We start from the raw sequence: 12730 nt of genomic DNA on the forward strand, positions 1-12730 counted from the left end.
GATTTTATTAATAATGCGCCTGATAAAAAGTGCATAGCAAAATGGCAGTGTGAACTCACCCGTGAATTGATCAAAATATAATTATAATATACCAGTGTTTGCTGACATAGAGAAAGCTCCATTAGGAATACAGAAGGCTGAAAACGTATATTTATTTATCATGATCTGAATGACAACGAGGATCGCGTCTAAATCATTAAATTAATTTATTGTTTATGGAACGAGATATTTCCATTTCAAAGCGGATCAAGCGTAAAATTGCTTTTTAATCACCAATTAGTACAATTATTGAATACAAATAAAATTGTTTGCATGCATGTTGTTATTTTAGCTGTGATAAAATGTGGTGCCTGAAATTCTTCAAATAATTATCTTTCAATTCTATTAATTTAATATCTTTTCTATATAAATTTGAGTTAACAACCCATTGTTTGATGAAATTTTAATATGTATGTTAATTATTGTCTACAGTGTAAATTTGAACCGTTACTTAAAATTCAAACTATTATAACAAGCATCGGTGGTTCAGTGGTAGAATGCTCGCCTGCCACGCGGGCGGCCCGGGTTCGATTCCCGGCCGATGCAAAATTTTTAATGTTTTTTTTACTACTTTTACTGAGTATAGTTTCTACTTAGTTTTTTTAGTTAGTTATTTGATTAGTTTTTTTTATATCTCAGTACTTATTTTTTAATATTAATTGTTTCAAAATTTACTAACCTAACCGAACAATACGTCATTCTATGTGTTTCTTGTACAGCGCTATCTAGTTTCAATATTGAAATGAAATAAAATAATGGTTCATCTTTATCACGCTTTAAAACGATACTTCATTATAACAACAGATGGTGCTAACAAACGAATTCCTTAATTCCATGTTTTAAATACTCTTTATTATAGAAACTAACCTAGATCGACGTTTCTCTGAAATATTATATCCTCTTGATGCTTACACGCCATCTAGAAAATCAAAATTGACGTAAAGGTTGCAAACAATGTTGCCGAATACAGTTTCCATATATTTTTGAATACAATCGATACGGCAAAAGACAAAATCATAGACTACCTTATAGACATAGAGTCAATACTCGACATTCTGGTGCACTAGGGCTGCCTGGAGATAGCTGGGCTAACTAATATACTACCATAACGCGCGTATGCGTAGAATTTCAAAGTACCATCGACCATTTCATAATCTTTATATTTTAGTGTTAACAGTATCTAGATTATCAATAGTCAGTGTTTTTGTTACACTAAGACAAATACACTGACTAAAGATAATCTAAAATAAGCATAATATATTCAAATCAGTATATATATAATAATGGGAAATAAAACGAATAAAATATTATTCCTTAATATTATTGTTTTTTTTTTATTAGCTTATGCTCTAGACAGAAAATGGCTAGACAATTCTTTTCAGTTAACATTGTTGCCAAATGTCAAAAGTTATGGCTAGAGGAATTCCCCTAAATTCTTTCTGTAGGTTGGCAGTGTTGTCAATTTGACAGTGACATGTGCGTTTTATTGTGAATTCGATTTAAGAATTTTTTTTCGAGAACGGTTAAAAAATTAATGGTGTATCTGGAGTAAGTACGCTAATGTCAATAAACTTTTTTGTAGTGGTCAATATAGTGATTCAATTTTATTTTATTTCACCACTCATATGTCTTTTAATTCAATAAATCGTGTCAAATCTAAAGGTTTCGGCTACAGCTTATTGTATAACGCGAAAAATGGAGGTCACCTGCAGTAGGTACATAATTCAGGTCCGCGGGCATGAGACCATATATGGTCTCTACCGTAAAATGTGGTAACACTAACGGTGATAATTTTTTTCCGGGGATTCCCTAACGACACATGTAGCGTATCATTGTGTTTCTCTTTCCTTTTAACGTCGTCAGTAAACAATAAGTACCTACCTACACGAGCACAATCTAATATTTTTATTACTTGCCCTGCAGTGCATGTACGTGCCATGACTGTACATTTAGATCACTAATAAGCGTGACGATTTCCTAAATCGTCGGAATTACACTCCGACAGCATAACCAGACGTAGGCACTCTCTTAGACTGTTAAATTGCATTCATTCGGTACATAGCAATTAGCACTTCATTATTACGCTCATTTTCTATTGTTCTCTATACGCGAGTGGTTAATATAGACTAAACCAAAAATCCTCTATTATTTAAAGCACCCCGATGACCCAGGAACCGTACAGTGCACAAAAAAGAGCTACTTAAACTTAGAATTTTTAAAGTATTTGTATATTTCGTATTTATATTTGATAAAACCTAATCAGTTTACATAGCAGTGTTGCCCCATTTTTTAATTTGCCCCAGGGCCCTAGGTTACCTCGATACGCCACTGATTATAACAACACTCAACAAAAATGGTGTAGTATTAACCAGTGAAATAAGAAAAGTCACATGTCTACCAACCATATCCATATGGAAAATACACATTTTCTTTTTGTGTTTTTTCCAAGAAAACATGTTTTACGACAATTACTTTTTTGGCGTCATGACGCGTGACGCCCACTGGTGAAATAACCTGTGACAGAGATGTAATCAATCCAATCAGTCAACCACCTTCCTAGGTGAAGTACCATGCTGTTGATTTCGGGATTCAGCCAAACGGGCAGGCACGACCGGGACAGAAACACTGTTCCACAGATAACCGGCGTGAAGTGTACAACAGGTTTATCGTATTGAACTCGCGTTTCGTGCGGTGTGTGAGATTCTCGAACTTTTGCTCGTCCTACAATACAAAACGGACGTATTAATTCCGTATATTATGTATAAAATACAAATTTATATATAAATCCAGAGATAATTCTGTGACAATGCTTCGACGAGATAGATCAAACTCTCTTATCTCTGTCTCACGTTGAAACTTGGAAGTGTCAAAATAACTCTTGATGCCAAATAACTGTTGTTTTCCGATGTTTATTATTAATTTTTCTCATCTCAAGGCATCTCAAATGAAATATTCGCGTATCGCGTATTTGTTAATATTTTTGCCAAGCGGGAATTATGGCAACAGTGTGTTCAGTGTTCTACAATCGTGGTATTAAGTTAAAACGTAGGAACGTCAATTCCTTAATATGTGTTTTGTACGGGTTTGTGTGGTGAAAAAGTGAGTAAGATATCAATAGAACCTGTTATATTTGCTATAAGTTGCCTAAGTAGCTTTGCATTAATGTGTTATCATGGTGAGAGTGTTAGAAAGTGTTGTTGTTATGAAGAGTTGAGGTTATTTTTTGTTCCCGCTTTTACCCCGTTTAGGGGTTTTATGCTTGATCCGAGGTAGCAGTTCGGTGAGTAATAGTCTGTAAGTTTTACCCTTCAAGGATGTCCAAAAGTTGTATATACCCTCTTACGATATTATAGCAAAATTTTATGAAGTTACCTGCCAATGTTTTTATTGTATACCTAAATTTCTAAAGTTTTTAAAAACGTGTTATTTCTTTAGAATTGTTAATTACAAGTATAAAATTGTGTGTGTTATTAGTTGAAGATTTTTCAGAAAGCTACTTCCAAAAGGGTAATTGTAATCATGAAAAGTTTGTTTACACCAAAGATGTAAATTCATAGCCCTTTGATCATTCTATTAAGTACTTTTATGGTTGTAAAGTGAAGTTAAGTCTGCATGTATGTGCTCCTATTTTTAATTTATATTTGGGTAAGACTTGGAACAATATAGCCATAGTTTTATGTAGTTTTGGGTTCGACTCCCAAATAAGTAGTACATCCAACAAAGTCATGTAGGTCTAGGGAGTATGCATATTCATAAACATTATTATTGGGTTCAATTCCCAAAAATTAATATGTTTTTTGGTTAGGATTATAAAATATGTTTAGGTTATAAGAATAATTTCAAAATTAAATATTTAAAGAATGATATTATGCCTAGAGAGGCGTTATGAACACATATATATGAATTTGGGTTCGATTCCCAGATAGAAGAATACAATATTTATACTTTGCTATCTTTTGTATTATGGTTATGACTGAAGAGCCAATGATTTAATTATATCTACATGCCTGGGTTCGATTCCCAGATTCAAAATTTATCTATATTATAAAGCTGAAGAAGTGTTTGGTAGTATGCACTAATCATATAAACTACTGGTTTAATTTGTATTTATGTTAGATAGTCAATTACTAGGAAGGCTTAAGTATACATATTATCACACTACAACTAGATTAACGTAAGTGAAACCGCAGGGCACAGCTAGTCTTAAATATGCCACTCTCATATCATATTTTAAAGTATGTCCACTTTAAAATATATAGGATATTTTTGCCAAGCTTATTACTATAAGGCTCTAGTTGTGTTCAAGCCAATAATTCTGTAATTGTATTTACTCTTAATTTAAAATAAAGTTTTAGGTACAAATCCCAATTATAAAATAGGTTCCATCATAACTCAAAATTCTCGTTTGTTGGTGATGAATTTTCCTCATTCAAAAATTTGTAGTTAGGTTCAATGCCCTGGGAAACCACTGATTGTTTTGGTACAATCCTCATGTTGTTAAAAATAATTATGGAAGTAATTTGCAGAAATGTGTAGGCCTCACATAGAGGATATAGAAGTTTTAAAACAAGGACTGGCTAAGAAAGTTTGAATCTCTTTTTGTTATTTGAGTTTGAATCCCAGAGGTTAATTAAGCAAGATTAAAAATGGCATGAAGATAATTATCAATGGTTGATTTTACGAAGAATTATGTTTGGTATAAAATGAAATAAATTTCGGAACAACTAAAATCACACATTAATATTAAACAGACTTTTTGTGAGTATAGAAACATTAAAAAAATTAATAACACACATAAATTCCAGTCTATTTGAAATTAACAATATGGACTTTTGGATGTCCTTTAACATTATTATTATTAATAAACAATAGTGCCATTACTTTTACTATCGCGTTTAAAAATCATACTTCAGGAACTATGGAATATATCAGGGATATAATATAGTATAGTATTTAGCTTATATTTACTACAACGAATGATACAATATATTTTGCGTTTTATTGCCATATAAGTCCCATTTCCTTATTGAAAAAAAAAGAAAGAAAAAGAAGCAATTTATTATTGTGTATGTGTTTTATTTATCATACTTTCCTTCAAAAAATCTACCAGAAGAAAATAAATAACTTTGGGATTTGTCGTCACTTTATTTCACACCCCTGCCCACTTCAATGAATGATTACACTAGTGGTCAAGCATTTTCTTAAATTAGTATTGAATATGCTTTCTCACTATTTAATTTATATAAAAGAGGACCATATACCACAAGTAATCTTGGGGTATATATTCCTTATTTGTATATAAGGTTCAATGGTGAAAAATTAATTTTATTTATGTTACGTTCATTTCTCATTTCAACTATCATATAGTTGATGAGAAATGAATTAATTGGTAATTGAAATTATATCAAACCGGTAACTTTATTGTTTTGCTCTCAGTGCCAGCCCAGTTTATAGCCGGTCGGACAGGAGCAGGTCTTCTTATTCTCAACGGTTTCACCTTTTACATGAAGAACCATCAAGCGCATGGCAAGAAACAATGGTATTGCTCTTCCCGAGATGTCCACGGATGTCGCGCTGATGTAATTACATACAGAGGTCTTGATGGTAGAGACTACATTTCAATATTCAGAGGGAGACATATTCATGAGCCTCCCAGACTAAGACAGTGCCATGATGGACGTTATATTAGGGAAAAAGATTTTAGGAGATTACATACATCAATTTAAATAGTAATCATTGTTGTTAAGTGTATTTTTAGAATATTATGTAACTATTATTATGTACTTATTGATGGTTATACAGTGACAATTCTTACATCTGTTTCTGTTAGGGACCTGCTAGTTTAGATGATTTTTAGTTTTATAATCTTTTATTTTTAGAATACAATCTTATTCTCGTACTTTTGTGTAATATTTTTTATTATAACTAATTTAACAAGTAGCATTACTTGTATGCATTTTAAATTGGTATCATTATATGAGAACCTTTCCAATTTCATCCTGTGCAACGCCATCTATTGGCGATTTTCAACAACGCTAGTCGACAAAAGATGGCGCTGTTTACCCTAATTCATACAATTTGCTTATGTTAACGGTGGTATTTTTGTTGAGTGTGTACTATAATTAAGTGTTGTTTCAGATTCAGATATATATTATCTACCCTCTCATCGAAGCGGCAGTATGGTTCTTATTTTCAAGGAGAATAAATACTGGATTAATAATCGGTATCAGAATACCATAAATTGGACTTGCAGAGATAGAAAGCGTATTGGTTGCAACAGTTGTGTTCAGACTACGGTAGAAGGGCGCTACATCAAGCATAAGGGCTTTCATAATCATGAAGATAATTACACTAAATATAATTTCAATGACTGATGCCGCGATTCTTTCTCTACCTTGCCTGTTATCACATCAGTTGAAAGTATTACAAAGGAGTAAGGTTATTATTAATAAAATGTACGTGAGTAGGCATAGAGAAAGGATAATTGTACTTATCCAATAGTTGATATTACCCATATTTAGCTTAAAATCGTCATTCCAATTCAGTGAGTTTTTTGTGTAAGAAGTTGGATGTATTATTTAGATTATTTAATCTATATATATATTAGTTTAGAATTAAACCTTAATTTTGTATTTTTAATCAAATATATGCGTAAATGTAAGTGTCAAATGTACTTAAGTTTAAGATTATGTTTAGTTTGAGACACAATTTATTACTAGTCATCTTAATTGCGTGATATCTTCCACGTGCCAAATTTTTCTTTTAGACCTTAGGCATAATATTCTTGGTGTATTCAACCCTCGTCTCGTACAAGCATAAAGTTTTGCGCCAATTAATGAAAAATTGAGGTGATTATGCAAATTTTATGCCACTTACCACAAGATGGCGTAATTTTAAATAAATAAAAAAATATCTTATTCAATTGTAAATATCATACGTATAAAGTATTTCTTAAAACAGACGTTCTTTGCGTCAACAAAATGAACTTTATTGTTATCCGAAATTAAACATTCTTTCTTACGTTCACAAATAGAATCAAATCATGCTTTAGATTTAGAAACAAATGTCTTAATACTTAAACTTATATTGTTGCACGTCTACTTTGTAAGAATATACTTAATCTTTAAAAAAAAACATGTTTTTCTACGCAAAAATGAATATGAATTTCTATCCAGCGATTACTATGTTTAGGTTTTTTGCTAGCCATCACGCTGCAGAGCTACTGAGAAAGAAATTATTTTTTTATCCCTAATCCCTAAGTCGATAGGAATGCACACGAAATATTTTTTTTTTACACACGACTCGAATACCAAACAAGATATTATTACTTGAACGATCTCCGTTATAGGATAAAGGGTCCTTTTTAAGTTATCTAGTGTTATAATATAATGTTAAAACCGGTAATTTGTTTCAGTCAAGTATATTATCTCAAGCCATAGGGGAAAAGAAGTAGCGATGTTTAATAACTATACATTTGCGAAACACTACCCAGTAAAGAGCGGTTATCGTTGGAAGTGCTCCAGTCAGTATTCCAAAGGCTGCTCAGCGTTTTTAGTCATAAGCCACGAAGGAAAGCTTCTTAAAAAAAAGGAATCTCACACCCATTATCCTCCAAAGTATTTGATGAATAATAGTATGTATGTCAGATGTAAAGTGCTGCCTACTACTGTATAGTTAGAAATAGTTTAAAATGCAGTCACTTATAAATTATGCAGTTTTAGGGGTAAGATTTAGTGGGAATTGTCGCGGCTATTGTCATACTAAATATCCATTAATGACGTATGAAAGTCTGACTTAGCTGTCTCGTTTCTGAATCTTGAACAGATTTGGCATGGTAATGCACGCATTGAGTAGGGAAAACCTCACGTTCTGCGCATCTAAGAAATGTACAACTTTGCCAGACAATATGTTGTGTTTACATTTACATTAATATTTGTATGAAAAATCGTAAATAGCCTTCGGTAGGACATAATTAAGGTTTTTCGTACGTTTTACACTTGGTCAAAATCATGTCTTCTTCTCTTCATAAGTATATGAATCATTTCAGTGTTGTGATTTTGTAAAAATGTTGTTTATAACTGTTCCCAACTGTCATGAGAGTCTCTTATTGTAAAGAGAATAATAGTTGTGGTAGCCTGTATCCGAACATAAAAGCAATGGACATTCTCTATGTTGTCTATGTGTTTAGTGAAGTATGGCAATTAAACAGAGTGGCTGAGAGCTTCTTGTCAGTTCTTCCTGCCCGCTCTATGGTCTTGTTTGAAAACTAAAGTAAAAGTAAATTTAGATCTTTAATGTTAGGATGCATAACTGTGCAGAGTTACCTGTAAAACAAATTTAGATTTGAATATGGAATAATAAATACTATTAAAGTATCAAATATTAGCAAAAATTGTTATATAAAAATTATATATATGGCAAATTATTCAACAATATTATAATACATCAATAAAAATTTAGCTCAAAAAAGAAACTACAAAAAAAATTTTTTTGTCCAACAGCGATGTTTTAGAAATATGTTGGGTGGCTGTGTCATAGACACTGCCGTAGTGAATACCTTATTATATTAAAGGTAATGTTTATATGCAATCGAGCGATTCTGAAATTAAAACATAAACATACTACCTTCTCTAAGTCAAAAGTTATACAAATTGCAAAATAACCTCAAAATGAGGGTGCTTTTCCCTCCACCGCGCGCGATTCCTCACTGTTCTCGATAGGGTATATATTTGATATTTTAGCTATCCAGTAGTGAAGTTGTATATATATACAGGATAGATTCGAAACTTCAACGCCAAACTGTAACCATTTTGTTATCATTAGTTTTTTTTATACAATTACAGGGAATACAGGGAGTAGTTTCATAACCCTTGGGTAACAAAAACTAAATAAGTGGTAAGAAGAGGTATCATTGTATTCTCTTGCACATTCGTAATTTACAACGATGGTCACGTTAGGTACGCTACGCCACTTCTTGAATTTAAGTTATATATTGCAGACTTGCTTATAAGAAAGACAGTCCCTTTCACGCCAACCACACGCTCAGATGCAAATAGTATAACAACAAAACGAAGGCGCAAGACAAAGTTGCCTCCTCGAGGCTCTGATGACGACATTGCGCACTGGCCTACCTGGTCAAATGATCGGCAACGTTGCAAAAGCTGTAAGCAAAAGTCTCATGTCAACTGTGTTAAATGTGCTTGGCACTTTTGCTTTAATAAAAACAGAAATTGTTTTAAAGATTTTCATGAATTAAATTAACTTTCACTTTAGTTTTGATATTTGATTACCTATCAATAGTCATACAATTATTATTAGTGATATAACCCTTTGTTCATAAAAATGAATCTCAATCTGAGTGCAATAACCTAAGTATACATTCATCTCTTTCTGTCAAATGGTTTCTACGCTGTGACGAAAAGGAAAACTGTCTTAAATATAAAATATAATCAGGGAGTAAGTCTACATGCGTCGTTTTCGACCACAGCGAAGTAGATGTTGAGGCAATCTGGTGGTCAAATTGGCAAATAAATAAAATTAATACACAAATCGTGCCTGTCGTAATGGACATCTTTCCAGAATCAATCCACCCTCGTGCCTAAAACCAGTAAGGCCAGTTCCTATTGAGATTTTACCCCGTCGCACTGAAGAATACAAAGTAGGTAGGTGGTAAACTTCCGACCATGGTATTTGATACCCATTTTCATTTTAGTACTTATGGTGAAGAGCAGAAATGGAAAGAATTTGCTCATGTTCAAAGGTTACACCTATTATTCGCATAAGCACCTCCGTAATGGGATTCGATGGAGCTGCACCCAAATGGGATCCAGGTCCTGCAGAGCCTTCATGCATGTGACGAAGGAGATGATAGTTGTACGGGCCTATGTTGAACATACACACCAGCCTTCCAAGTATCTTCTCGGGAATGTTAAGAAGGGTTCGACACGTGAGTATTCCTGATATTAAAGGAAGTTGGTGCTTCGTCTACTAATTTTTAATTTTCAAGATTTCACCAAGTTTATATCGAGTTCATATACTTAGTGATACATATTGCTTAATAAATTGAATGTCGAGTTTCGGGGCCTTCAAGGCACTTTATTCAAAAGTGATTGTTATTTTTAAGGAATGTTTTCGTGTATTTGGTTCAGTGAATCACATACATAGTCAAGATAAATTATAGACTTTAAATAATCACTTTAAATTAATTGTTTATTGTTATTTTTCGTAGTGCTAAGATCTTTTTGCTATTTTTGTATACATATATTTTTTTAAAACAGTGGATACTAATACTGGCTTATAACTCATGCAAGACTGTTATAACTGTGCCTAAAAACAACTACAATACAGCTTTGTACATTAAATATTGAACACGAAATGTTTTTGATTTAAATCTCCTTGCCATATAGTATATGTTCGTTATAGTCAACATAATATATGTATAAGTTTTATTGATTTCTGGCTGCATGTATTTTGACAGGCGCACTTCGCGTATCGTATGCAATACGCTAATAAGTATTAAGAGATAAGTTAAATTATTGACGTATTTTCGCATGGGCGTTGTTTAAAGTGTTATATTTATAAATTGAAGGCGAAATGTTGGGTTTCCTTTAGAACGTTCTATATTCAAAGTTGTCGAAATAGAATTCTTACTAAATGGTGCTGATTATGGTTTTTTGTCAACAGTTGAATTTTATCTACGCCCGAATGGTCGGATCAATTTACGCCTGAACAACTTTACCTTCTACAAACATCTGAAAGCACGCACCAACGCGCACCGGTGGAGCTGCACGGCATACGGCTCCAAGTGGAAGTGCAAGGCTCACCTGATCATAACAGATAAACTGGAAGTTCTTAAAGCGAGTATTAATCACAGCCACCCGCCCAGCCTAAAGAAAGATCCTAGGCTACCTTTATTGCATCCAATTCAAAATGGTGGTAATAAAAATAAAGAAAATGGCCTCCCTGCGCCCGTAAACCCTATGTCGCTTACCCCGTTACACGATTATTTAGTCGCGCATAGTGTTTACAATAATTATTAATTTTTGTAACAGTTCCTATGATTTCTAGTTAAACTCCTTTGTAAGGAATATAATAGTATAAATAATACTCTATAAGAAAAATATTTTCTTCGCACTACTCCTGAACACGGCATAATATTGTTTTCTATATATATATTATACTACATTCTCATAAAATTCAATGAAAAGTAGGCTGTTAGGGTAAGGCAACATGTATCAGGTCACTCAAATTTTGTTTTTTTTTTTTTTACATATACCCTCATTTAAAATAAGATTATGACGAATCTTATAATATTGTCTGAGATAAATTTTATGTTTGTCTCGTGTATTAGCAAGATTTAATTTACTATAATTTAAGTGTATCCACGTCTAACAAGATCTCTTTTATTATTTACACGCTTGCCATTAAAATATATATGTGATGGGTTTTCCAGTCTCAAACATAATATAAGTATAGGTTTAGTGCATGAACCCCATCGCTTGTTACCATTTCAAATTTGTCTTTGAATTAATTTTTGATCTCACAAATTTCTTACAACAATGTCGATGTGAGATCCATTTAAAAAATCCATTTTTGTTTCGTGAAACTTGACTATGATACAGCGCCGGTAATCTATAATTTCTTCCATGGGATTGCGTGGTACAAAAGCTCATGTTGAATTAGTTTTTGGAAGTTACCGATTAATGATGCTGTTATAAGATCTGATTTTAATTGGCAATGTATTGTAGTTTAAAAGTGCCTTGTAGTTATTGGGTTTAGGTTAGTTTTACGCGTTCAAGTCTCATATTTTGTAATGTTTTTTTAAAGGTTCTAATGTCGATAATTTATTGGTAAAAGATTATAGTTTCATAATGTAAAGAAGTTTGTCAAGATTATATTTTTATTCATACATGTAAAGTGTCTTGGTAAATTAGTTACTGTATATCACGTAATTATACAAGATTTTAGCTTAGGGATACTGTGCGCAAATTACCTATTAATAACACTTGCAAACTTCACGTAAGTTGCGGCGGTACTCAGAGACGTTTAAGAGGAAGCGCTTGTTGTCCTATGCTTACCAAATTAGTCTTCAACTAACACTTTCTTATTTTATTTAGTTACATTTTTAATCCATATTAAACGACTCTGCGTACGTCTGTCTGAAACTATTTCGTATAGCATATATTTTCTAAGATTACTCAACTAATGAAGTTATATTCAGTATTAGGTTTGTGATTGTCGATTTTAGTATTTTTTAAGACTGTGTCGATTTTGTGATGTATAGATCTCGTAATAACATCACTGGCATTTATGTACTGCATTTTAATTTGCTATTATTTTGTATATTTTAAGGAACTCTTTTAATAAAAACTTTCTAAAATTCCGGACTTTATTTACTATTTCTACTTTGATTTGATGCATTTATACTTAATTAGCAGATTTCAAATTAATTTTCTGTTTATCTACCTTTTTAAGGTGGGCTATTCTAAAATTTATTGTATTGTAATTTGAATTTCAGTTTTTTATTATGTTTTAAAAATTTACTTACTGTGTTTCGTTAACAATTTCCTAGTGATTTATTCTAAAACCTATCATTTATGTTTCATAAGTGAACAATATTTTTAATATATTTTTTTTGAAAAGGGCATAGTTATTTATATTTTGTAAATTTTATATAATTTATCGCAATGGG

The 12730-nt window shown here is 32.2% G+C and overlaps 2 protein-coding genes and 1 non-coding gene across 3 annotated transcripts; all 3 read left to right on the plus strand.

The window, feature by feature from the left end:
• Positions 1-514: 514 nt before the first annotated feature.
• Positions 515-585, plus strand: Trnag-gcc. Its single transcript has one exon. It is a non-coding gene; the product is annotated as a tRNA-Gly (tRNA).
• Positions 586-5409: 4824 nt separating this feature from the next.
• Positions 5410-8947, plus strand: LOC123708310. Its single transcript, XM_045658978.1, has 3 exons — positions 5410-5428; positions 5476-5634; positions 6184-8947. The coding sequence occupies exons 1-3, from the start codon at positions 5410-5412 to the stop codon at positions 6411-6413; spliced, it is 408 nt and encodes a 135-aa protein (XP_045514934.1). The 3' UTR covers positions 6414-8947.
• On the plus strand, positions 8947-12383 carry LOC123708238. Its single transcript, XM_045658838.1, has 3 exons — positions 8947-9202; positions 9752-9985; positions 10723-12383. The coding sequence occupies exons 2-3, from the start codon at positions 9757-9759 to the stop codon at positions 11076-11078; spliced, it is 585 nt and encodes a 194-aa protein (XP_045514794.1). The 5' UTR covers positions 8947-9202; positions 9752-9756; the 3' UTR covers positions 11079-12383.
• The last annotated feature ends 347 nt before the right edge of the window (positions 12384-12730 follow it).

Source organism: Pieris brassicae, chromosome 4, assembly GCF_905147105.1.
Source record: "Pieris brassicae chromosome 4, ilPieBrab1.1, whole genome shotgun sequence".
NCBI classification, from domain to species: domain Eukaryota; kingdom Metazoa; phylum Arthropoda; class Insecta; order Lepidoptera; family Pieridae; genus Pieris; species Pieris brassicae.

What these genes read in the sequence shown, in the direction of transcription:
- LOC123708310 (XM_045658978.1), top strand. An exon ending in TGATGTAATTACATACAGAG is followed by an intron (nt 5,635 to 6,183) that starts GTCTTGATGGTA and finishes TTTCAGATTCAG; the next exon opens with ATATATATTATCTACCCTCT.
- LOC123708238 (XM_045658838.1), top strand. Translation starts at nt 9,757, where the DNA reads ATGGTGAAGAGCAGAAATGGAAAGAATTTGCTCATGTTCAAAGGTTAC. An exon ending in TGTTAAGAAGGGTTCGACAC is followed by an intron (nt 9,986 to 10,722) that starts GTGAGTATTCCT and finishes TTTTGTCAACAG; the next exon opens with TTGAATTTTATCTACGCCCG.